This window comes from Eublepharis macularius, chromosome 4 (genome assembly GCF_028583425.1).
Source record: "Eublepharis macularius isolate TG4126 chromosome 4, MPM_Emac_v1.0, whole genome shotgun sequence".
NCBI lineage: Eukaryota > Metazoa > Chordata > Lepidosauria > Squamata > Eublepharidae > Eublepharis > Eublepharis macularius.
This window is the reverse complement of record NC_072793.1, coordinates 116673501-116700147: the sequence shown is the minus strand read 5'-3', so window position 1 is coordinate 116700147 and position 26647 is coordinate 116673501. Positions and strand designations below refer to the sequence as shown.

The window sequence follows — 26647 nt, the reverse complement described above, 5'->3', positions numbered from 1 at the left end:
AATGGCTTCTCAAAGCAGTCTTTTCCTCTTGGTCTTCTGGCTGCCTAAGAACATGGTCGCCGGCTGGGCATGGCAGGGGCTGGCTAGCAGGTTGCCCGGTAGCGAGGGCAAGCTCGGGGACCGACCCGCGGGAGGCTCCAGGTGGGAACTGACCAGGGAGTGCCTAGCCAGGCTCGCTGGAGGTTTCCCCAGCAGGCGCCCGGCTGCTAACAGTGGTTTGGGCCCAGATGAGGCAGGCTTCCATGGAGGCAGGGGGAACAGCACATAAAACACAGTCCAAAGCAGGGAACAGGCACGGTCCGTGGCAGATGGCAATGCAGGCACGGGGCACACTTGTAATAAAGTCCAAACACACACGGTGAAGTCCAGATACAGGTCTGGGCAGGGCTGCCCAGGAAGAGAGTCCTTTGTGCAGTTAACCAAACATGGAGTCAGGGAACTACACAGTCTATTGCAGAAGCAAGGTAATTAAACAGCAGACAGGAAACTGACACGTGTATTAGAACACACACGTGCAGGGCAATCTTTGTGTAGCAGCAAAGCAGCAACGCAGGAAACTTTAACACAGTCCATGGCAGGCCTTAAAGCAGGAGAGGGGGCCTACTTGGCAACACCTTATAAACTATTGGAAGGACTAGTGTTCGTATGGTGCTCTACTTGCATTTGCACTTTATACTACTGTGCAATATTAATCTTGGAAGCACTTTGGGCACTAAGCACTTTATTAATTACCGGAGAAGCCTGGATGTTAATACTGATGTAATTGGTTTTCTGACTGTGAGTAGGGATATTACAAGTAATTTATGCAGTCCAGCAATTAATTATACACACTGCTGTGTGACTATATGTGTTGAGTCTGTATTAATAAATTTGGAATGTGTTAGTAAGATTACGCGGGTAATTATTGTCTTGTATGTTAGTAGGCTCTGGGGCCGAGCTATTATTTATTATTGGTATGTTTCCTGGTGCCTGCTCAGGTCAGGTTTCTGGATGGTGCAGTAGGGATCCTGACCAAACTTGGATGATGGCTGGAGGAGAGCCTGCTGGCCCCCACAAACAGCCAACCACGAACATGTTCGTGAACAGGGCCATGTTCGTGGTTGTTCATGAGTCCCTGTTCGTGGATGGCAACAAACAATGAACGTCATGTTTGTTTGTTTTTCTGTTCATGCCCATCTCTAGTCATGGTTGTCTGGTGTATTTTGTCACCTTGCGCCCTAGCTCTCCTCCCACTCTCGGTGCTGGCCTACAACTGGATATTAACAGACCTCTTAAGAAAGTTATTTGTAGTTCCATTCCTATACTTCTACTTAGATTAGTGTCTTCCCTTGTCCTAACCTGCTTATACCAGAGGAAATATATTACACAATTACTCTGATTTTATACTGTGAGCTCAATAATGAATAAAGTAACCATTAAAGAAAGCTGAGAGCAAATGCAGGAAACATATTTAAAGATATTAAGACATAGTGATGGTGAAATGACCCTGGTGGGATTATTGCTAATGGTAGGTTTATAGTTCCAAAATTTGGTTATATACTAATTTTCTAGTAATAAAATAACTGTTTTATTCCTTCCCCGCTGCCACCCCCTGCTATATCATTGTTTGCCTTTTATGTTGGTACCATGTGAAACAGGTTAGAAGAGCGCACTTTAAGATTTGGTGAATGGGTATCTGTTTTTGTGTCTGGGTGCTTGCCGCAAACATTTGGAAAGCATCTGGAACATAATGGACATTAACCCATATGTCAAAAATAGCCTGCCTTTTACTAGTGTTATTAAACAGTTTCCCCTTTAACCCCTTTGTGTTTACCCTGATTCTCAGAGTCTTTTTGCAAATCACTCTGGAGAGGAAAGAGCTAGAGGTACAAAGTGTTAATTAGGCAGGTGTCTTCATTCAAAAGAAAAATAATTGGAAGTTACAAACTTCCAATTATTAGTAAAAAAACCCTTCTATATCTTCATGCATTAGTGTCATCAGTCAGTGGCATCATGCAATCAGTGGCATCAGCTGCCACTGATTTTCATTTTATCGGATATTTTCATATCCCAAAGACAGTTATTTTTTAATTTAAAGGTGTGTAGCTGAGTTGTAGTAGAAGAGCAAGATTCGGGTCTAGTAGCAGTAGCACCATAAAGACCAACTAGATTTCCAGGGTATGAGCTTTTGGGAGTCAGAGCTCCCTTCATCAGATACAAGGAGTGGAAAAAGGAAGGAATCCTTATAATCCAGGCTGAGGGTGGGAGGGTATTGTAAATTATACTGCAGTCCTAAGAGGTACTCCATTCTAAGCCCATTCAAGTCAATGGGCTTAGAATAGAGTAACTCTCCTTAGGATTGCACTGTTAGAGTATCAGGAAGCTGGCTAAAATATATGTTGTAATTAGCTTGATGGAGCTTGGGTGCTAAATGCCGGAAATTAGCATCTGTAATGCAAGAAAAATCCTGTGTCCCAAATTCAACCCTGGAGGATCCACTGTTGCAAATTTGCAAACAAACTCAATTTCAGAAATCTCCCATTGTACTATTCCCCCAAAGATGCAGTACAGCATTAAGTATTCATCTGTATTATGGCAGGGGGCAGTGGCAAAGTAGGAAGAGACATAAGAAGCTCATTGCTCACCTTTACTCTCATAAACTGCATATAAACTGAAATGCCATCATCAGCTTTCGTAGAAACTGACTGGGGTATTCAAACAGTAGGACATCTGGTCAGTAACAGGTGCAGGTCGGTTCTCAGTAGTTTCAATACTTTTGGAATCTGTTGCCATCTAAACATCACTTAGTGGCTGATAAAAGGATTTCACTTCTGACTCAATGGAGGGAATTTTTGAGTATGCTACTAGCCAAGGCAACATGTCTCATGTGACACAGGTCCTATTAACACACTTGCCTAGCCAATTCTATTCCCTGATAACTATCCAATTCCAAGTCCTCCCCAGTGCTGTCGCTGCTGCCTCCTCCAAGCACAGGAGTTTAAAGGCAACCATGTGTCCATTCTCCAGATCCATCACTCTGCACAGACACGTGACTATCTAGTGTGGTTTACATGAGGTACAGTAAAACTGGGCAAATAAGGTGCACTGACAGCACACAGTGACTGTTCACATTGCCTTGTGGCTCAGACCTCACAGATGATAACAGGGAAGTCCACGTGAATCCGAGGGTGCTCCAGTTTCACTAAGCCCTGAGGTATCAGATTCTTGTCGATCCTTTTCAGCTTGGCACGCTTTCTCCCATTCTTGGTAACTATTGTCTCTTCATAAAACTCATGAGCAAGGTCACTATCTTCATCATAATACATAGAACCTCGGCGGGTGAAGATGATGGGAGTGGCCAAACAGAGCCCCCGCGCCTGGGCGAGCGCCTGCTGCCCGCTGGCACCCTCGGAGCTGCCCGAGCCGAAGGGCCACAGGGTCTGGGACTTGGAGCCGCTGGCGCCCATCGCTCACAGTGGAGGCATGGCTGGGAAGGGCAGCGGCAGGGAGGAGTGCCCGACGCCTCAGGGGAGCCCTGCATTGGTGCCCGCTCCGCACCCACGAGCCCTGCTCTCCCATTGTAATTTTCCTTTGATGTTTCTCTACTTGAGAACTGCTGGTCTTGGGTCAGCGATGGAATGTCCTGGAAGATTAAATGTTCTCCCACTGGTTTCTAAATGTTATGATTTTTTATATCAGATTGGTGTCCATTTATTCTTTTGCAAATATAGAGTTGAAGGACATTGCTGACACTTGATAGTATATATAACATTGGAAGCTTTCATGTCTATGGCAAACCAATGTCTGAGAGCCAAACTACAAGTGACGTCTTACACAGGTTGGACACTAGTCGGCTTCCCTCAAGTTTTGATGGGAAATGTAGGCGCCCTGGTTTTACAGCTTGGCTCTCCATTACAGCTGCAAGACCAGGATGCCTACATTTCCCATCAAAACTTGAGGGAAGCCTACTAGTGTCCAACCTGTGTAAGACGTCACTTTTAGTTTGGCTCTCAGATGACATAGTGCATATCCACACCGTAGCTATGAACGTAGCTCTCTGACTGCTTCACTTATTTTTGCTTGTGCACTAAACTACAATGAGGAGGGCTGATATCTTGTGTATGGATACACCCTCGGAATGTGACCTCAAGTAATTTATTAGGAATGTGTTCCATTTGACATTAATGTAATTTATTTGTACGTAGTGACCAGTTTTGTATGTTTTAGCATGAAATTCAACAGAGTGTACTAAAAAGAAATAAAAATATAAATGACACTAAACTGTAGAAGGTGATGGAAAGCAGTTATTCTTTTGAATTTTAACACTGAGAGACCCATTCTTCATTTTTTCCTTATTATTTTATTGCCAAAAGGTGTGTGATTACTTGATAAATGGATTTGTTGGATGAATCAGGAAAGGAAAGTTTATATTGCTGTATGAACCCTTTCTTTCATTCTTTTGAGGGAAATTCTTGTATAACAACATAAAGGAGAATTGATAGGATAATTCAGCTTGTATAGTGTGGCGAAATGGGACCTTTCCTCCAACTGGTAGACCCCGCTCTGCCTATCCCTCCATTTTTGCCTCTGGCCAGGCACCTGAAGGGGCTGTCTCTCTTTCCTTTCTCCAGGTAGTTGCTGCCACCACTGTCCCTATATGGGGTCTTGGTTAGGCGGGACAGCCTCCTAACCTCCCTCCTCTGCTAGTGGGCCCAAGCGGTTGAGGGACTATGTGGAACAGAAGAGCTTTCTTCCTTCATAAATTCCAAAACTCATTTATTTAACTTCTAACTATACACAGGCAAATATACAGTGAACGGACGGAATAATAAAAAAGAAACAGAAACCCCTACTCTATCTCCCTCTTGCCCTAATTAGATGTTGTGTAGGACAGGCCCAATCCTTGGATACCTGGGGTTACATTAGATCTACATCTCCCCTCAGAGCCATCTCTCCCTCAACTCTCCAGCCACCAACTGTCAACTTCCAACTCCCCTCCACCAACTGACTTGCTCTCCCTTCAATCACATTCCATTCCAGACCTGGCCCCTCCCCTCCCCTCTGCAGCCCATAGAAAGTTAACTCCACAAACAGAATGGTGTTTCTCCACATATAGTATGAAGAACAATGAAAGACTAAATTAGTTTTGTTCAACCCTGATACAAGGGAAAGAGACATAGATTATTCTAAGCACCTTTGACTGAAACACATGCTTTTTACCAATTTAGATGGATGATGCCTACGTCATCTCTCTGTGTTATTCTCCATGCACTGAAGAATGGAAGTTAAGTACAGTTCACAAAATGCAACTTCAACTTAATGGTTGTTATTAAAAGTTCGCAAAGATTTTATATCCCAAAACTAGTAACATGATCTACTTCAGGAACTCCCAAACTTTCCAACGTTGTCAAAATAATTTCTTCCTGGGCCAGAGTTTGATCAAAAGTTAAAATAAATCAATGGGAATGTCTCCATTAGCTTCAAAGAGAGTTGGATTAGGACCCAACAGCTGGGGTCTTACTGCTCTGTCGTACTGCCCTGTCTTACTGCTGTGCCTAATTGTAGAAATTATGTATTCAGTGTAAATAAAAGTGTATGGTGGATGCATAATTCTAATTAAAAATAACTCCATTGATTTTTTTAAAAAAAATTAACTACACGGAAGTAAAATGTAAAGTAGTAGTAGTATTGTGATATATTAGTTTTTGCAGAATTTGAAATTTTTAGTCAGGATTAGATTGATTACAAAGAAATAAAAGAGCGAAAATGTGACCTTGGGGGTATAGTGGTAATAATTAAATTAGAGATGTAGTAAATTATTAGGAACCAGTGAAAAGATGTTGAACCACATACTGAGCAAACGTAATATGCTTTTAAACTGGAAAGGATTTGTTTTATATTTTCATCCAATATGATGTAAAGTAAAAAGCATTCCAAATAGGATTTCCAAGTATAGTACTGAAGGAATACACATTATTGTGCAATGAATAAAAAATGCTACAACTTAATTCTACATTTTGGCACAGCTAGTTAGGACGATACAAATTGTTTTCCCATAAAGCACAAGGCCCTAACATGTAGCCTATAATAATTGAATAGATTGTTGTCTTCTCTTTTTTTAAAAAAACCCCTCAAATTTCTTGTAAGCTAATATGAAACACTGTCAAACTATGAGTATTTGAAATGAACATGGATCCTTCAAATGGTGAACAGAAATTTATGGACTGGATCTGTCCCCCGTCTCTTCTTCCTGCAGTTTCTATGACTCATTCCCAAAAGCTGCTCCTGTGCTGGACACTTGGGAACAGAATAAGATGAAATGTATGGGGAAAGAAGTTTGAACAAAAATAGCAGAAATCAAACCTCCTTCCATGATTTCTTCCACAGATCCTTGTGCAATAGTGTTATCTCTGTGTAAGTTACTTCTCCCCACACTACATTCCACTATATTTCCAAAGGTCCCCTGTCCCTCAGAAGCAGTTTTTCTGTGGGAAACAGGATTGTTCCTTTTCCTTTATTTAGAAATGTTCCCATTGAACTCAGTGGGACTGAGTTCCCAGAGAGAAATTTGATAAATAAATAATAAACAAACATTTGGGATTCCAACAAATACCACTAGGACTCAATGGCTAGTTTAAACAAACTCATGGATGATTCAGTCTTTCCTCCCAATGCTTCTATGCCAATGTCCAAATCTACCAATTGTACTAAGAATGGGCACTATATAAGGCACTTTGGCCCTTTCTGCAGAAGAAGACTACAGTCTATAGATCTTCTTTACAGATAAATGGGGCAATGGCTGATCATGCCAAGATCGTCAATGGACCTACCTTTGAGGAGGCAATTTCTTAAAATTAAAGCAATACATAATCCAGTATAAACCACAGTGCTGCATGGCAAGTGATATAAAATAATTTTAAATTAAAAATGGTACCAATAAACTACGGGTAGACTAGGAGGCAACAGTCAATTGAACATTCTGGAAACTTTCCACCTTGGTAGGCGTCCATTGGAAGTCTGTTTCACAATGCAGATACCACCATAAACAAGGCCCTGCCTTGGACATTACTACTTGGTGGCACAAACAAGGCAGAGTGTTGAATCTGGCTCTGAGAGCTACTGCATGGTTCCTTTCTTAAATATCCATGAGCATTTTTTATCATTCTAATAGTCTGATTTTTAAAAATTTGTTACAGTTATCAGAGGAGCTGGCGAAAAAAGCAGGGGAAAAATACAGCACTGCAGGATGATGGAGAAGAGGACGATGAGGATATTCACTGCAGTGGAACTCTGATTGCAATCACCACAGTTGGAACACACTCCCAGAAAGATCACACGAATGAGTGGGATGTGTGAATATTGCCATCAAACAATATGCTGCATAAATGAATGTCTTCTCCATTATTTCTTGTAATCTATTACAAAGTCAGATACTTCAGAAAATAATGAAGGGGACTCAATTGGAAATTACAAAAACTTCATTTCCTTTAATGGGGTCTTATTAATTATTCTTTTTGTTTTAACAATTACCATCTGTTCTTAACAATATGAAATGAAGTTCGTTGAAACAGGACCTTTAATTTGATAGATTTGTATTAATTTTAATATATAATTCAGGTTCCACTAGCTGCAGTATCATTATCTGCTGATTCTGGCTAGTAACTTCTGAAGTATCAGTTATTCAAGTATTAGCTTATTACTGGTAATAGCAAGCTGTTACATAATGGTGTCAGCATTAATTGTACCCCCAATAATGTGGGCTTTTCAGGGTAATAAAAATGTAGCCTTTTGCCCTCCTCTGTTTCTTATCTTTACTGGTAATCAAGCCTATCACATTTTGATAGTGTAACCAATATTAAGCTCTGGGCCAGGTTGGAAATGAAATCAATTTTTGGTACTAATAACTGTAGGCATATGAAAATATGGTGTGTGTCTCTGACAATGCATGGGGCATCTAAATTAATTAGAAATTATTTATATGCAGTGATTGATGTATGCCTGGATGATAAAAGCTTGAGAAAGCATGTGTACATGTGTTAGTATACATAAGCATCTGTAAAGATGTGTCAAACTTTTATCATCTAAATGCACACCAGTATTTAATATAAAAGCTGGGACTCTTCATTTTTATGAAAATAAGAATCTTGTGATCTTTCAATATATGCATTGGGTCTCCTTTAATGGAAGGGACCATTCATCATTGTTTTCTGAACAGTGAAACAATACCTATCATTGTTTATTATGTATTTTAGATGTTAAACAACAATGACAAAAAAGAAAACAGCGAATGAGGAGATAATTTTAAATGATCTATAGCGAAACAAAATTCTGAAAAATATAAACTTGTTAAAGCACATGCCAGGGTAAAATGTCAGTAAAATAACTGCAGGTGTTATTTGTAGTGATTAAATATTATTGATAATGAAACTTCTGCTATTTCCCCAAAGTGAAAGTGAGCATTTCCATTAGATCTGGCTTACATGTGCATAGGAGGGTTCAGTTATTTTACCAGTACATGTCTTTGGAAAAGCAGATCCTCACTTATAAAAGTGTGGATATCGACTACCTGTAGTTCTGAAAGACAAAGGATATGTGTGCCACCCCAAATACTGCTGTTATGAAACTTTTCATTTGAATGAGATGTGTGCCAAGCTTTGTTAAAGTGCATGGAAATTTCATTGCAGCAGTTGTTGGTGGATTAACTTCCCTGCAAAATTAAACATATGTGGCCTTAATTCTTAGTAATGTTTTGTTTCTTCGCTGCTGTAGAGAAAAAAAAGATTATAAACAGGATGTTCCTAAAATATTGCACTGAATTTAGAAAAAAAATGTCATTATTTTTGAGTATTTGGTGCAATTAACCCTGACCATCTTTATGAGCCATACATATTAACCCCCTGGAAAGTATTATTTGTCTAGAACGCAAATCATTTAGTTAGGGGGACCATCATTCTTGATAAAATTAAAGAGCCACTTAATGCAAGCAGAATTCCTGCTGGATGTTAATTAGTAAATAGAATAAATCTGTATAAAATCTATATAGCATAGATAATCCATGTTCATACATGTTTTGAAAATTTGTCTTTTAACTATTGATAGAATTTTGAACCTTTTGGATTTTTTTTTATTTCTTTTTTCTTAAAAAAAAAAAAAAAAAGCAAAGCTCCTGGGAGTTTCTTTAGCACATATGACAAATGTTGCACTTGTGAACTTGGACAATAAACTCTGTTTCTTGTGACAAATTTGTTGTCCTAGTAAGGCGCAAATGGCTGGACACCATCAGCCGGGATTTTCTCCTCAACAATCACCATTCAAATGAATGGGAAGGGCGCAAGGACACAACCAAGAGCTCTTCTGAAGCTCTCTTTTATCTTACAGGGCTTTGCACAGGAGAATTTCCTGGCGGATCGTGCCCTCTGTGTCTCTTACAGTCAGGTCTTTACCTTAATTCTGCAACTGAATACTTGAAGTAGGAAATAAACTAGGAATACATAGGGTCCTTACAAGCAAAACTGTATAGCTAGATATTTATATATATACATATATATATATGTGTGTGTGTGTGTGCCAAGTTTGTCACAGATATTATTTTGGGAGCACTTTTTTGTTCCACTCATGTTGGTAAGGGTATTGATCCTAACTTTTATGAAGGCTAAAGACTTGGCCTCTATAGAAGAAAAATTTGTCTAACATTGCTTTTTATTTTTATTTATTCATTTATTTCATTTCACATGGTATTCTATGATGCTTGGGGAGATAAATCTTTTCATATGCTAAAATAGAATCTCTGGGTTTACAATTAACACTGTGATGTTGGAAAAACATTTTATTCGAGCAACGTTTGGTAGTTTTCTTTCCCCCTCACAATGTAAACAACAAAAAAAGTCAGACAAACCTTTGGTTAACATTTAAGATGAATATTATTTTACTGTGGGATCAAGCTTGTACTGCACACTCTTTCATTTAAATGTACAGAATGAATTTTGTATTTAAATGAATTTTGTGTATCCAGTATGCACGTAATTGCACATTAACTTTTCTTTGAAAGTGGGTTTTGATTTCCTTTTTAAACAGTGTTTATGAAAAAGACTTCAGATGTGTCAGAAACTAGACCTGCATTTTCCTTGGTGTAGAGTGATTGTTTGAATGTGATGTTCTGCAACAGTGGGTCAATATTCTCTATTTATCTTTGACTCTCATTTGATAGTGCTTCTTGTAATAATTTTCTTCAAGTGAGTGGCATGTTCTGGATTGTGATCTTGACATGTTATTAAGGACATTGATATGAAACTAAGGAATCCTTAGAAATTCTCAGTGGGCATGTTTTAGAACAGTCATTGTAATTTTCAATGTCTCGTAGAAGTGTAATGTATCAAGGTATTTAGAATTCATAACATTGTTATTATATGAGAAGTGCTTGGTGTTGATCAGCTCGTTTGTATTCATCAAATAAATCTGATTTCTTTCTGAAATAGGTGTTGTATCATTAAAACGAATGTTGACTCTGCAGTGATCCAAGAGTGGAATTAAGAAATGCAGTAAACTGTGAATAGGAACAGCAATCTATACTTTGGTCTGCTGTAATTGGACATAACGAATGGCTGTATTTTGGAAACAAACCCTTGTATCTAGCAGCAACCTGCTTGCTTTGAGGTTGCCAACTCTAGGATTGGAAATTCCTGAAGATTTGGGCATAGACTCAGGGGTGGGGGGTGATGTTTGTGGAGGGGAGGCACCTCAGCAGGATATAATGCTATAGATTCCCTCCAAAGCAGACATTTTGTTTAGGGGAACTGATCTCTGTAGACTGGAGATGAGTTGTAATTTTGGGAGATCTGTGGGCCCCACCTGGGGGTTGTCAACCCTGTCCCTCTTACTAGTGATAGACACAGCCACAGGGAGCCCCAAATAGCCCGTGCCAATTTCGGAATGCAAGACTGAGGGCTATATGTTTGCAGAACAAAACCAAAAAGATATTACTCTGTGGTCAGGAAGAAACCGCCTCCTTTAGTGTTCCACACTAAAATGTCATTGTCAGGAAGCTTTTAAAAACAACCAAAGTTTTGCTTCCAGACCACTAAAAATCTAAGATGTGACTAAATCATGTACATGTAGGGACTTTCCATAAATTCATAGCCATTGAGATCCTCCCCTGCACAGATTCCAAAATATTGAATGGAAGGCATTAGACTTGTTCATGTCTTTCATTATTAATTAAAGTGATTATAAAAATGGGGTGTTTCGTAACTATAGTAATTAACATTAAAATGAAACAAATTCCCTATCTAAAAAGCCTATAATGAAAAAACCCATGGTTTTCTTTAATTTTGTTTGAGGAGATTTTCTTTCTCTCTGACCTGACCTGTCTCCTCTATCTGCTGTCTTTCACATCATGACTGGCGGGGGATCTTCTGGCTCTGGTAGAAAGAATGTGCATCTTAGTGGGGGCAGATATGGCAGAGGAAGAGGGGAGGGCAGGGGCAATTTTGAAAAGCAGCAGCCAGCAGTAGTAGCAGTCTACCTGATACTGGTAGGCCTCTCTACAAGCTAAAGCAGCTGTTTGGCAAGAGCCACCAAGAGTCAGGAAAGGATGAAATGGAAAAGCCAGAAGGGAGTGGATCCAATGGAAAGAAGAAGGTGCAAGCTCCTGAGCTGTTTTTCTGCTCCAAAGCTAGTAAAACCACTACTTCAACTTCCTAGACTCTTGTGCCTGTCACCTCACACACCAAACTATGTTGGAAGCAGAGGGCAGCAGCAGCTTTGATCAAGAGCAGCAAGCTGAGCCAAAGGAGTTGAGTTGTCTCTTGCAGAAGGTAGTTCTCAGTGTTTCCCCTAATTCAGAAACAGAGGCTCTTGACTTTTAGGGGGATGAGGAGGAACTGTACAATGTTGAAGAGAAGGAAGAAGAACTCCCTCCTCCTAGTTGTTCCCAACAACTCCTTAGGACCATTGACAGCAAATTTTCTGAAACAGAAAAGGTTGGAGCTGAGAGGCAGACTGCTTTTCTTACTCTGGTCAGTACTCCACCAAAGAGGCAGATTGGGGCACCCCAAAGGCCTAATATCTGGAGGCATTTCTCAATCATTGGGGATGGCTGATGAGCAGAGTGTCAAATGTGCAAGATACACATCAGTTGAGGAAAAGTGATTGGGCACCTGACCATGCTGTGTTGCTTCAAGAGGGCCTGGCACATCTGAAGGGAAGAAAAAGGGCACCATCCACACTGGCACAAACCATGGGACAGGTTTCATCTACCTCTCAATGTCGATCAACCTCCAGAGAGAACCACTGGCAAAGGCAGCAGCAACAGCAACAGCAGGCTGCACAGGAGGAAATGGGGGCATTCCTTCCCAAGTCTTCTACCAATTTTTTCTCCTTCATGCTGAGGTGATGGATAAGAAGTACACCTCCATGCATATTTTGGCAGAGCTGAACAAAATGTTGCAATAATGGGCAGGCAAGCGGGGACAGAGGTTACCATGGACTTCAAGGTAACCAATGAAGGTGCCAACATTGTAAAGGCAGTCAGTGATGGTGATTTGCAGGAGATACGATGTGCTACCCACACCCTTCACTTGGTGGAAAAGAATACCTTGACAGGCAAGTCAAATACTAAGGGAAAACTGGTATAAGATGTTTTTCAGATGGTATATCACGCCAAAAGATATTGAAAAAATGGACAAGAAATATGTAGGGTCATGTTGGAAATGTAAAGAAGCAGGTGGCTCTTTTTATCATATGTGGTGGACATGCAAAAAAAGCAAAAAAAAAATTGGAAAGATATTCATGCTGAGATGCAAAAAAAATTATAACTAGATTTTGCCTTAAAACCTCAAACTATGTTGCTGGGAATAATACCAGAAAATATTGATAAAACTTGAATTATTGAAAACATGAATTATTCAGATATTTGTTGATGGCAGCAAGAATGACATTTGCGAGTAAATGGAAAGAAGATGAATGTCCAACCAAGGAAATCTAGAAAGACAAGATGGCAGAATATGCAGTGATGGCAAAACTGACGAGTTATATAAATAGAAGACCAATAAGTGAATTTGAAGAGAAATGGAGGAATTATTTTGCTTATAAAGAATAGAATAAATAAGATGTTGCAGTTTTATAAAGAGGATTAAGATTATATACTGGTTTATTGTATATAGCTTATAAAAGGTTACAGTCTGACAAAGAGGGAAATGTATGAATATATAATTAAATATATAATTGCTAAAACAGTTTGTAGATATAGAAACATTGATAAAGCTAGGGATAAGTAGAGAGGATTGCTATATTAATCAGTTACATAAAGAGATCAGATGAAATAGCGTAGTAATAATGGAATGAGTTTTTCCTTTTTGACTTCTAATTTTTTATTACTAAGTATGGGGAAGGAGGTGGGAAGCGCTAATTATGCATAGTATATAGTAATGGGACTTAACAGTTGCAATTTCTATTTCTATGTGGATAAATATTGAAAAAGATTGAGTTTTTGTGCACTCGGTATTCTAACAGTGCAATCCTAAGCAGAGTTACACCAGTCTAAGCCCATTCATTTCAATGAGCTTAGACCGGTGTAACTCTGCTTAGGATTGCTCTGTAAGAACCCCTGTAGCGAAACTCTGATTAAGGTATGTTTTGGGTACTCTGTATTTTAATAACTCTTGTAGTGCAAAATATTACTGTTCCCTTAACCCTGTTATCCCCCCCCCTCTTCTTTCTGTACCCCTCTTTATTCTGAAAAATAAAATAAAATTTAAAAAAAGAATACCTTGACAGGTGATGGTATGGGCAAACTAAATAGTCTAATAGAGTGATGCACAAAAATAGTGAGGCACTTTAACTGCAGCAGAAAGGCTAGCCACTTGTTGAAGGTGGAGCAGACAAGAACAGGTATGCTACAGCACCATCTCCATCAAGATGTTGCCATGTGTTGGGAAACTATCCTCAAAATGCTGGGGAGTCTGTTGGTGTAACAGCAGCCTTTGCATGCAGAACAGAACATTGGGTGTCCGTACCACTAGGCAGGGATGAGTGGACAGCCACTGCATAGGTAGTGCTAGTCCTGTAGCCTTTTAGAGATATAAGAGGGAGTCTTGCTGTTGCCTCTGACAACCTAGGCCAGGTGATCCTTTAATAGCCTACCTGCATCAAATGATGAGGAATTTCTTACAACAGGATCCTTTAATGTTACCTGAGGTTGGGTCCCTAATTAAGAGGCTGCTGGACTGGATCAAGTTGTGATAGCAACCACATAAGCAGAGCCCTGAATACATGCTCGCCAGCATCTGTGAGCCCAGAGTGAAAAGCAGTGTGGCACAGAAGGGAAATTCCATGGTGGTTCAGAAGGAGAAGCTAGTGAGCAGTGTCCAAGAGATGCAGAGAAGAGGAGCATGGCTGGGAAGGAAGAGAGGGAAGAAAGAGGCTCTCTCACCAACATTCAAGCAGCAGCAAGCTGCTTTCCTCCTTAACACCTGCCCCTGCACCCAGCAAGTACAGTGGGGCAGCAACTGTATTGACAGAGGCAATTGTGTGGGGACATAAGATGGTGACTTGCTATCTGTCAGAGCCCCCTGAACCCTGTCTTTCTCACTGAGATTCAAGGTGGATTACAGAAAAGAAAAAAAATAATCACACAGCATAAACCTCTAATAAACATTGCAGCATGGCTAGGATTGCATGACTGGAAAACAATGCAAACAAAAGACTGTCTAAGGCAACAAAAATAAGACATAGCATGCCTTAATATTAAAAGAATCTTACAAAGGTAGAAGACAATGCATCAAAATACCTCAAGGTTCTTCTACTGCTGCCTGTCTGCCCTGATGCCTTGCCCTCCTTGTCAATCAGCCTCTTCCTCCTGCTACTGTCCAAGATGATATGGGGAAGCTCTGGGAAGGGGGATTCTCTGTGTTCTACACTTACCCACAGCATTGCTGGCACCTGATAACCCATGCAGGTTGTTACTGCAGGGGGGGACAAGGTGGATGCAAGGAATCTGCTGACATGAGTACAGCAGAGAGGGAGTTATGGAGCCATGTCCCAGCTGAAATGATGGGGTTTGGGGTGCCGCATTGGATAGGCCATCCTCTTTCCCCTTTGCCATTGGGGAGAGGACAAAAAGTTAGCCCCAGGGCTTTTGTCCACCTTTTCATTCTCATGTGGGAATTGAACCAGGGCTTCAGTGGGGTGCCTAATGCCTGCTGGTGTGTCTCTTTGGAACCTTCTCTCCTGGACCTGGAATTAGGAGGCTGGTCCTGAGTGTCAGGGGCTGTGGGTTTCAGCCTGGTTTTGGTCTTTTATTCTCCTTTGTCTCTCTGTTTTTACTTTTCCAGGGTAAAGGGTGTATGGCTCATAGCAGGGGTGTTTGCAAGTAGGCAGTATTTTTGCTGCCAGTCTGACCCTTGCCAGTGATAGGTTGGGCATCCTGTCTACTGCTGGGGGCATCCCCTCGGGAGGGGGGCTTCTCAGGCCAGATGGCTTTGTCAGGGTGCCACAGTCATGGGGTCCTTCTTCCCTGTTTGTTTTCTGTCTGTTGCGGGTGTGGTGTTGAGGGGCAGTGACTGCATTGGTGGCCAGTTTTTGGCTGCTCCTGGAAGTGCCACCTACAGGGCTGTCATCAGCTGCTGTTGTGTGATTGGTGTATGCTGCCAACATTACTATAGACTCCAGAGTATTTGCTCTGCTACCTGTGCCTAACAGGTGGCATGTATTGGTGTATCCCCGTGTGGAATGACCATACGGAGTGGACTAGCAGCACTGAACTTACACGGTTACCAGGATGCCTGGTTGTTCACTTTCCAGGAGCATCTTTCTAGCCATTGATAGAACCTGGATGTTGGACTCAGTGTGATCTTTGTCTGATCCTTTTGGATTGATTTTGTGCTCTGCACATTCTGCAATATATTCTGCAATTCATTCAGTTTCACTTCCCATAACTTCTTGTTCTGAAAACAAATTATGTGAATAGATTTGAGAGCATAATATATTGCTTAATTCTATAAAATGGCCAAAGCAAAATTTCTAAAAGTACAGAGGAAAATTTAAATTTCACTGGTAGATCAGTTATACCAAGAAACACCTAGACATATGACAGAAATTAGTTCAACAATAGGACAGATGTCTGGCGACAGAATTGGAAATATTTTTAGTATAAAATTTCAGTAATCTGATCATTTGTTTGGAGAAGTATTTATGATGCACATAAAGATGTTCTAAGGTCAATGTCTGCTGTACGTCAGTTGGGAACACCAAAGTATCTACTACATTTTCAGACATATCAAAGGATCTTGGGAGAGAAATCTAACAACTCTAGATAAACACAGTTTTTAGGCAAGGAAGTCATATGTCCAGCTGCTGAAAAACTCCTCCAGGGTCCCACCCCAAAGTAGTAAGTGGCTTCCAGATGTTCTGGCAGTTAAAGAACACAGCAGGTCTTTGACTTCATGACACACTGCTGAACAGTTGGCCAACTCCAACTGACTCAACCAATTAGGGAAGATGAGAATAAGATCATGAAGATAGAGGCCCTTGGAATGCATCAATAGAACTCCAGATGGCTCCACATTGTCTCACTTTTAAAAAGTTATATGCTATGCAACAGCCTATTAATTTATGCTTGTCCAGGAGCAATTCAAATTCTGGATGCTGAGAATACAGGGTTGTTTTTTTTAACCACTGCACATTTTAGATAATTGTATTATATATAAGTGACTTGTTTAGATCTTGCCAGACAGCTACTATAACTTTTAGTTGTGAGGTGAGAATTTGAAGGATTTTTGCATTTTTCAGTCTTTGTTTTTTGATTTCTAGTGTATGAAAGAAAATGTTTGTTCATTTCCAAGTCAGCACACCAATGATGGCTATCAATGAGATCGCTCCCTGACACCCTCTCCACCCCCAAACTAGAGTAGCTCCTTGGTATACTGATGAGCTACGACAAATGAAACGGGAGCTAAGACAGCTAGAGCGAGTGTGGCAGCGACTCTGTGACGAAGTGAAAAGAACATCTTATAGGACATTTATGAAGGCCTATAAGATGGCAGTGAAAGCTGCAAACAGAGATGGCAGTGAAAGCTGCAAACAGCTTTCACTGCAAACAGAGACTACTATGTAGCTTCCATTGCGTCCACTAGTTCTCGCCCAGCACAACTTTCCAGAGTGATTTGGTCTTTAACGTTCCTCACACATGGGACAAATAAAAATGTAAATTCAGTAATAATTGTCATCTCCTGGTAATAATAATAATAATAATAATAATAATAATAATAATAATAATAATAATAATAATAATAATTGTCACTCCGCCAGGACCTGTCCACCATGCTTGATGCAGTATGTGAACTGGGGGCCCCTTGGTCATCCTCAGGGTTGATTAATTCAGGCCACTCTCCCAGGAGGAGGTAGGCAGGGTGCTGCATACTGTGAAACCTACCACATGCCCACTGGACCCGTGCCCATCATGGCTGGTGAAAACTGGCATTGATGGGATTCAGTCACCATTAGTTGACATCCTTAATCTTTCTCTGAGTTCTGGGATTTTCCCAGACTCACTGAAGAAGGCCGTGGTGTGGCCGTTATTAAAGAAAACATCACTGAATCCTGTTGATCCAGCCAATTACCTCCCAGTTTCAAATCTTCCATTCCTGGGTAAGGTAATTGAGAGGGCAGTAGCAGAACAGCTGCAGATATACCTGGATGATGCCTCTATCCTGGATCCATTCCAGTCCGGCTTCAGGCCTGGCCACGGTACGGAGACGGCTCTAGTCGCCCTCACAGTTGATCTGTGGCGACACCTGTATCGAGGCGGGTCGGCACTGCTGATACTTTTAGATCTTACAGCAGCATTCGACACAGTCGATTATAATCTTCTGACCCACTGCCTTGCTGATGTGGGGATTTGTGGGACAGCGCTGCAATGGCTGAATGCCTTCCTTCACAATCGGGGAGGGCACTCGGGGAACAGATGTCCGCTCGCCATTCTTTGGTATGTGGCGTCCCTCAGGGGGCGATTCTTTCCCCGATGCTCTTTAACATCTATTTGCACCCCCTCTCCTAGTTAGCTCGCAGCTTTGGGCTGGGTTGTCACCAGTATGCAGATGACACCCAGCTCCATCTGCTGATGGATGGCCAATCTGATCTCACTCCAGATTTCTTAGCCAAGGGTCTTGAGGCTGTGACGGTATGGTTACATCAGAGTCACCTGAAACTGAATCCCCTGAAGATGGAGGTTCTGTGTCTGGGTCATGGGCTGATTGAGCTGGGGACCCAGCTCCCAATCCTCGACAGGGTACAATTGAAACCTTTGCCAACAGTGAGGAGCCTGGGTGTGACCTTGGATGCCACACTTTCAATGGAGGCTCAGATCACGACCGTTGCCAGGTCTGCCTTTTTTCATCTTTGAGAGGCCAGGCAACTGGTGCCCTATCTTTCACCCCGGGACCTGGCCACAGTAATCCATGCAACGGTCACCACCAGGTTAGACTAGTGCAACTCACTCTACACTGGGCTGCCCTTGGGCCTGACCCAGAAGTTACAGCTGGTCTGGAACACAGCGGCACGCATCCTTACTGGAACACCAATCCGAGTGCACATTCATCCTGTGCTTTGCCAGCTGCACTGGCTCCCAGTGGAGTTCCGGATCTGGTTCAAGGTGTTACCCTTGGTGTTTAAAGCCCTTCACAGACTGGGACCTGCCTCTTCCATTACGTCCCCTGCAGGGCATTACGTTCTGCAGACAAGCAACTGTAACAGATCCCCAGCCCAAAGGACATCCATCTGGCCTCAACCAGGGCCAGGGCTTTTTCTGCCCTGGCCCCGGCCTGGTGGAACGCTCTCCCGCTGGGGATCTGGGCCCTGCAGGACTTGTTACAGTTCCACAAGGCCTGTAAAACAGAGATGTTCCACCAGGCCTTTGGCTGAGTTCTAGCACCCTTCTTCCATCTAAGTCCACCACTTTTTCTGGGGCTGCCCTTGGCCGTCTACTATGCCCATATACGGACTCCCAAATATTTATTTAAATAGCCTGTGCCTGGACTATTTAAATTACTATTTAAAGATTATTATTGATTTTATGGTTTTGTGATTAATTCACTGTGTTTTATGAATGATGTTAGCCGCCCTGAGCCCATTTGTGGGGAGGGCGGGGTATAAATCAAATCAAATAAATAAATAAACCAGTCAGCTTCCTTGGCCAAACATCCACCTGTTAGATCACATTCTTGACACAGTGGGCATATACTGGAGCTAATTAGACAGAAAATCCACTTACAATCAATGAGAAAGATCTAATCCATTTCAGCTTAATATGCTTTAGATTGGGCACTGCTACCACAGTGGACACTTAAGAAAGGGCAGGCCTTTCTTACTACACTATATTCAAGAACTTGCTCTGTGCAGAATTATAGCAGGCCAAAATTGTGACATCTGAATAAAAAATGTTTTCCTTTCTCAGTAAGCAGGATCTCGTTGATTGTTTGTGTCCAGATGCCTGATTAATCATTGTCAACACAAAGAGCCTCAAATGGGGTGTGAAGTCAGGAGCCTTGTGGGTGGATATCAAGGCTGCTATTTGCCCCTTTATATGGGAACTGAGCTTGTAGGCTTTCAACAGTATTCACTTGTACCCTACATAAGGCTACCAAAGTGAACACAAAACGCGCATGCATACAAGGGTTTTCTCATTGATGTAAATGTTGAGGGTAGCTTGATACGGAACAGAAACAAGAAGTTTAGCACACTGTGTGTACTTTCAGTAGAGATTGTAGGCATATAATGGTAAGATTGCAATAATGTCATGGAGGCAAGTGCCACTGATGCCACAAATCCAAACTGCAGTCCCACACGAATCTGTGATACAATGTTAAATACAAAAGCTGTCTAGATGTTTTAGGTGAGCTGTAGCAAGGTTCTCACACTTTCCCAGGAGCTGTTCTGTCACTGTAAGCTCCTCCCTGCAAGAGCAGTTCCGAGAACCAAGTTATATGTTCATTGGGAGATATATGATTGAGATATCTTGTGGAGGGTTTGCGATGCTAAGAGCAGCTGCCAGAGGGGGCATCTGAATTCAGATGCACGGCATGAATGAGAGGATTTAACTTTCCCCATTGTCATTATTGCATCTTTTATACTTTTTTCTCACACTTGGGGAAAATACCAGCACACTATGTGCACTTTAAATCATGAAAATGGCATGGAGGAAAGGGTTAAATCCCCTCTACCATCACCACATCCCTAATCAGGTTTGAGGCCTCTGAAACTGCTATTTGTGTTTTTTAATGTGGTGGCAGGTGGTCATAGATCTCACTGAGTTATGAATGGCTTCTACCTCAGAGCGCAGGAAAAAGACCCTCTGAAAAAACAGGTTTTAACTAGAAATGCTTTTCCAAAACCCCGTAGCCTTGGTCAGCAATGCAACCCTCAGCCCAGACACCCTCAGCCACTATACTCAAAAATATTACACTCATATGTCAAAACTGCTTTTGACCCTAGTCATAAAATAGAAATGGATAAAGACTGTGACATGAGTGACTAAAAAATTAAGCCAAGAACAAAAGGTCTGAAGATACTCTCCTCTGTAGTTTTGGCTATTTTCTGAAAGTTTTTTAAAAGTTATCTCCCTGCTCTTATAATTCATATTGTGGCTTACTACGATAAAAGCATTTAAAAGGTGTCAGATTATTTCTTTATTTACTAGTAAAAAAATTATGCCATCTCTCCAGGTGCCCTGTCAGAGGTGACTAGCCTTTCTGAATTGTGCCCAGAAACAAATGGGCAGCTAGTGCAAATATTTTAGCACCAGCTTGATAATATCCTTGTGTTCAGCATCTGACAGCAGCCTTGTTGCCACATTTTACACCATTTGAAGTTTCCAGACCATTTTCAAAGAGCATAGAGCATATTACAGCAGTATATCTTGGATATAACCAGGGCATGGATCACTGTGGCCATACCATTTTTTAAATCTGCTTAAGCTTCTTCTCTCAGACTCTATTGCTTATTTTAGGGGGCACATAAAACCTAATCCAATTGAAAATTAAATTACCAGCATTTACCCTGCCTTTCTTCACCTGGAAATTCTCCACATTTGCTTAGAATTAGCATGGTTAGAACCTACATTTTTCAAATAAAACTCTAGTCAGAACTCTTTTATAGATTTTTGGAACTGGAGATTCAAGGGGGGAAAGTGGAGATAGATAGATATTTCCAATGGTGGGCATAAGATTAAATTCTTTTCTCCAAAATGTCTTAGTTTTAAAATAGGAAGTTCTTGCAGATATGTAGCCCAGTCTTACATATATTAAAAGTAAACTCCACTGAGTTATCCCAAAAAATGTATTTAGGATTAAAACCTTTAGAGTAAAGCTTTGAAAAATGTGATCAGTTTACAAAGAGGTATTCTTGTGAAGAAACAATGGAGGAGTTCCCACTGAAAGACTAAAAAGCTAGCATTGACCATAACCAGCTCTTTGTAAAGCTGAGAACTAATAAAAACGTAGTAACCCATATACAAACCAAATGATTTAAAGAACACAGTACCCAGAAAATATCTTTTAGCTCTAGAACTTCCACTTTAGATAGCTATCTTCAATAGTCTCCAAAACTGGACTACAATTAGGGAGGATAGCCAAATTACAATGTTGAGATTCTCATCATATTTTAAATCAGCCCCTGAATCCAGAGACAAGGCAGCACAGCTGTTATGTTTTTGTTTTCATTCCCACCATCTACTTCCTCCTCACTTGCTATAAGAAGCAAGCCAAGAGCATGTGTGTCTTGCTGTGGGAGAGAGGTGAGAAATAGCAGTAGGAACCATAGATGATAATCGTTTCTTGGATGGGAACCGCAGATGATGTTCATTTCTGGGTAGGTGGGGACTGCTGTGTCCCATATTGGTAACCTAAAGGCCAGGTATGGATAGGCATATTCATATAAATACCTTTAAAAGGACTAGCCAGTGTAAGAGTTTCACATCTCAAGGTGCAGTGGGAGAGAAGCCAGACTTGAGGCTGGGTTTGAGGAGGACTTTAACAATGGGACATGGAGCTTCCAAAATCAACCCTCACGCCAAAGTAAGCAAGAACCAATATAATACAATAAAACTTATAGTCATTAAAAAAACCCATTAAAAAGAGGCTAAGGCCTCTTACCAAACCATACTGGCAATGGTAAGGGACACAGATTAGGGGGCCTTGCAAGGTAGTGATGGAAAAACTTCCAGTTTGGAGGTTTACCTGCAGTGCAGTCTCAGACTGCCACATAGGGCAAGATTTACTGCTCAGTGTTTAGCAGTAGACCCTCTGCCTTCCCCACAGGCTCACTGGGGTAACTTAAGGGGAATGTGGTGAACCCTGCAGCCCCCTCTGTCTCTCCCCCTTCCTCCTCTTGCCCTTGTGATGCTGTTGTGTGTAAGATAAACAGGTGCACAGCATAGGGGAAAGGGCAGCATATACAATTCTGTTGTACTTTGTTTCCACACAGAGAATCTCGAACCTGCTTTTACAGCAAAAGTAGGGAAGTGGTAAGGCAAGGTTGGGTATACTTTCGTGAATGCAAAGACCAGCATGTGCACTATGGCATAGGGACAGGCAGTCAGTTAGGCACCTTGGAGAAAGGCCAGCCTTTTTCCAAGGTCCAAGGGGGCTTTATCAGAAACTGCAACCTAGTGAGATTGGAGAGCCCTGACTCCTCCTTTCCTCTCAGCCCACAGAGCACCTGGAGAGGTCACGGAAACTGTGGCAGAACTGTCACCAGTGTAGGATACAGCAAAGAAAGGAAAGGGCTTACTTCCCTGCTGATCTCTAGCTCTCCTCACTCTGTCGTGCACCATCTGCAGGTCCAGGTCCTTTCTTTTAGTATCCCCTGCTGTAACAACAACAATAATAAATTCACAAATCCCCCCCCCCTGCAAACGTGGGGGAGAGAACCTTTTTAAACAGATGTTGGATAAGAAGTCTAGTGAGGGAGGGGTCTGGCAGGGGCCTCTGTCACCAGTTTCAGGGTGGGAAGAATTGGCATCATTAATGCCCTTTGGGGGGGGTGGGATCTGACAACCAGGTGTTGATGGGGAAGGTAGCACAAGGTTAAACCCTTCCACCAAGTTACTGTGTTCCCCCTCACCCATTGCTTCCTCCTCATGGAGGGCCATTCCACTTCTCACAGGAGAAAGACCAGCATGCCGTGGATAGCTCTGAATGTCTCCTCTCATCCTCTGTAGAGCTCCTCTGGGAAGAAGGATCTTGCAGCCTCAGCAGCCTCTGTGGGTTAAGCATCTGACCCTTGCTGCTGCTCAGCCCCTGCTGCTCAGCCCCTGCTGCTCCATTGGTGGACAGATATTCAGTGGCCTCCACTGCCCTCTCCTGCCACCAGTCGTCCTCAGCCATCTCCCTTACAGACAGAGATGAAGGGATGCACACGGTTGCTGCCCAATGGAGTACCTGCCATGCTGTGTGTATTATGGGCTGGTCCCATGAGCCAGTGGGTGATGGTGGGACAGGGGCACCTTGAAGACATTGCAGGAGATACGAAACTTGGAAGACAAAAGGTGTTAGGGGATTTCTCTGCTATATGGGGGGTTCCTTCATAGTGTTTCTGCAATTGTGCTGAATTGCCCATTGATCATGGTAATGTGAGGAGGGGGGAGGTTGGCTGACTTAAACTTTTTTGCAAGCTGCAAGGATTAAAATGATTTTATTCTGGTGTTTTGTGGGGGGAGTGGATTGGGGTGGCAGGTGTAGTCATAGCTTGGGTCTCTACTGACCTCAAGTTTCTCCACTCCACTCTCATAAATCTCTCTACTCTAACCTTGGCTTAACTTGCAGGAGGTTCACTCAGTCACACCTTCTCCCATTTATCAGTACAATGACAGTAAAAACAGGGAAATGCACAAGAAGTCTCTCACCTTCTCTGCCTCCCTGGGGCGGGGGATAAGTGTTTGAAGCCCAAAGGCCCGAGTGCATCCCCTGCCCCCACCCTAAAGCTTAGAAATGAAAGTGAAACAAAATGTTTGCTTTGTGCTGGCGAGGGAGCAGGTGGCGCCACTGGCCAATACCTCTCAACAAGCTTTAATGCACAATGCAAGAGAAGCACTGCGGTGGCAGGTGGCAGCCAGCAACCCACTTCTAAAGCATCTCTCTTCACACTGATTTGAGAAGGAAGGGGCATCTGAGGCTTGGGTTGCCACAGAGGCTCATGCTATGCAGACTAGGGTGGAAATTGGCGATAATAAATAATTATAAAAGGAGAACCACAATGAGGTGGACCCAGGCATGAGTGGAACAGTTTCCCAATCCAGATGCCGTTAAGTGCCAAACCAGCTGCTTCAGAGCCTCATTTCCCCAGCCCCTGTTGAAAAGAGCAATGTACATCTGCATCTGCACGACCAACACTTGTTTTGCGCTTGCACAATGGAGCAATAATGGAGAAACCCAAACGGATTAGATCCGAACTAGCAACGGCCCACCCAGAACAAACCAGTAATGGAACAGAGTTGGTCTGAAAATTCTGGATATGAAACTGAAATTGAAATTTCTCTATCTGAGAAAAGGAAAAATGGTATTTGCAAACCAAACAAGGCATAATTTGTTCTTTAGGAGTAGTAGTGCCAGCATTGATGCCGTATTGTCCTCCCTATCAGTTTCAGGGCAAAAGTCAATGAGCCTAGCAGTCAGAACTGCTTTAAAATCACTTTGTCAGAAGCGAATTATAAGAGGAAAATACAAAGGAGCCAGCATGATTGTTAAATCACAGTCCTTTCCAGATGACTGGCTCATGGAGGATCTGTTTAAATTCTGACAGCATTTCCCATGTCAGAATTATTTGCAGTCAAGTTAAACAACCAATTTCTATATCTGAAAGGTGAAAGATGTAAATCTCCCTGGTGGATGTTGCCAAGAAAGGAAGGAAAGATTTGCATAACTATCCCTCAGCGAACATGAGCTCAAGTCAAAAGCAAGGAGACTGGTGAATAAAACGCTGGGCTTTGGAAAACACAGGGAAAGTCTTGCCCAGCTGATGTGATAAGGATTGGAATGCATTCCTAGTCAGCAAAACACAAAGTGACAAATAGGCCTCCATTGGAAACCTCACTTCAACTGGCAAATTAAAGAGGAATTGCCGTCCTTTCTTCAAAGTCTGGGAAAGGGCAAAGTAATTTGTACTACTCTGGGCTGTCTTTCCCCTGTCTGCTTTACAGAATGAATTATATATACTTTATAGATTGATGTGAACACAGAAAGCCATAAGTCATGCATCACATAATGTATAATGCATGTGAATTTGAGCTCCTGTGTGGGATCAGTACAACATATTAAAGTTCATCTTATTAAGAGCTGGTGTACTGATTAACGTAGAGTTAGATGTTGAACCATCTTATACCCATAAACAACACTTTGACATGTTCATGTCCAGCTGCTGAATCAGACACTTCTTAGCATCAAGATTATGATTTGGCCTTTAAAGATAAGGACTGGGAGCCACTGCTGCCACCATACTCTCCACTGGCCAGCCTGTCAAGCAGCCCTGCTGCCCTAAGTCAGAGAAGAGAGCAGCTAGCTCAGGTGTGCATGTCTGTCACTCCCTGGACTGGTACCTCCTCTAGCCCTTTCTCTGCCTCTGACTCCACTCAGCTGAAAAGACTTACTTTCTCTATTTGCACAGCTCCCTGAAATCTGGGTGAGTTCAGGAATGGGTGGGGGGGGGTCAGCAGTGGAGGAGACACAAGGGACTGCTTCCCTACAGCCCCCTGCCCCACCAGCTCCAAATCCTCCACCATAAGTCTCCGGCTGGGTCAACTATTTGCATGTATATATTTCAAAAACAAATCTAACCTCACATTGAAGTTATTTTCAGTCCATGTCTTTCCAGCCTCATGTGGTAAAATGGTCATCTGAATACTCCACTCTTTGCCAGTTCCCAGCTTACTGCCTCATTATAGACCATCTTTTCCAAACATTGGTGATCACACAGTTAGCAGGTGGGTAGAACATGGATTCAGATGGCCACTTTGGTACTGTACTACTTGGAACTGACAAAATAAAATCAGCAGATTGAAGTAAATCACAGAATTCAGAGATTATTCTAAATGAGTAATTCTTCAAAAGATTCCATTTTCTAACTGCATAGACATATGGCATGTGATCTTGGGAAGGCCTTTTTATTGATTTAGGTCAGTTAACGTGGATGACAACAAGAAGGCATATTCAGTGATTTGAATATATTTATAGCTTTCACCATAGTAGTAATCTAAAAATCCTTGCAAATTTATTAGCGCATCCATTTATCTTAAAATGACATCCACAATTGCATGAACATTTCTCATGCAAGGAACACCAGCACAAGCTATTTCTGTCTTTCTCTGGCTTGAGCCTGTTCTGTCCCTGCTGTCTGCCATAGCACTGAACGGTACTCAGCTCTTCCCAAGGCTGGTCTCTAAGTACCATGCCCGTTTGAAGTTCCGGACAAAAGGATTATGTTCTATTTGTTAAGGTGTCTGAGATGATTGAAGCACATCAGAGAATTCAAAGAAGATTATTCTGAATGAGCCGTTCTTCAAAGGATTCCATTTTCTAATCAGTTGGTTCTTAGGATTACATGCCCCCCACCCCCAGCTCTTACTTTTTCTAAATGCTCCCAGTGACACACATGACCTTGTCTGTTTGTTAAACTGCACATTCTT

At 42.0% G+C, this 26647-nt stretch overlaps 1 protein-coding gene across 1 annotated transcript; it reads right to left on the bottom strand.

Annotated features, from left to right (window-relative positions):
• Positions 1–3093: 3093 nt before the first annotated feature.
• Positions 3094–3446, bottom strand: LOC129329203 (tumor suppressor candidate 2-like). The gene has a single exon (XM_054978660.1). The coding sequence runs from the start codon at positions 3444–3446 to the stop codon at positions 3123–3125; it is 324 nt and encodes a 107-aa protein (XP_054834635.1). The 3' UTR covers positions 3094–3122.
• Positions 3447–26647: the final 23201 nt, after the last annotated feature.

What these genes read in the sequence shown, in the direction of transcription:
- LOC129329203 (XM_054978660.1), bottom strand. Translation starts at nt 3,446, where the DNA reads ATGGGCGCCAGCGGCTCCAAGTCCCAGACCCTGTGGCCCTTCGGCTCG.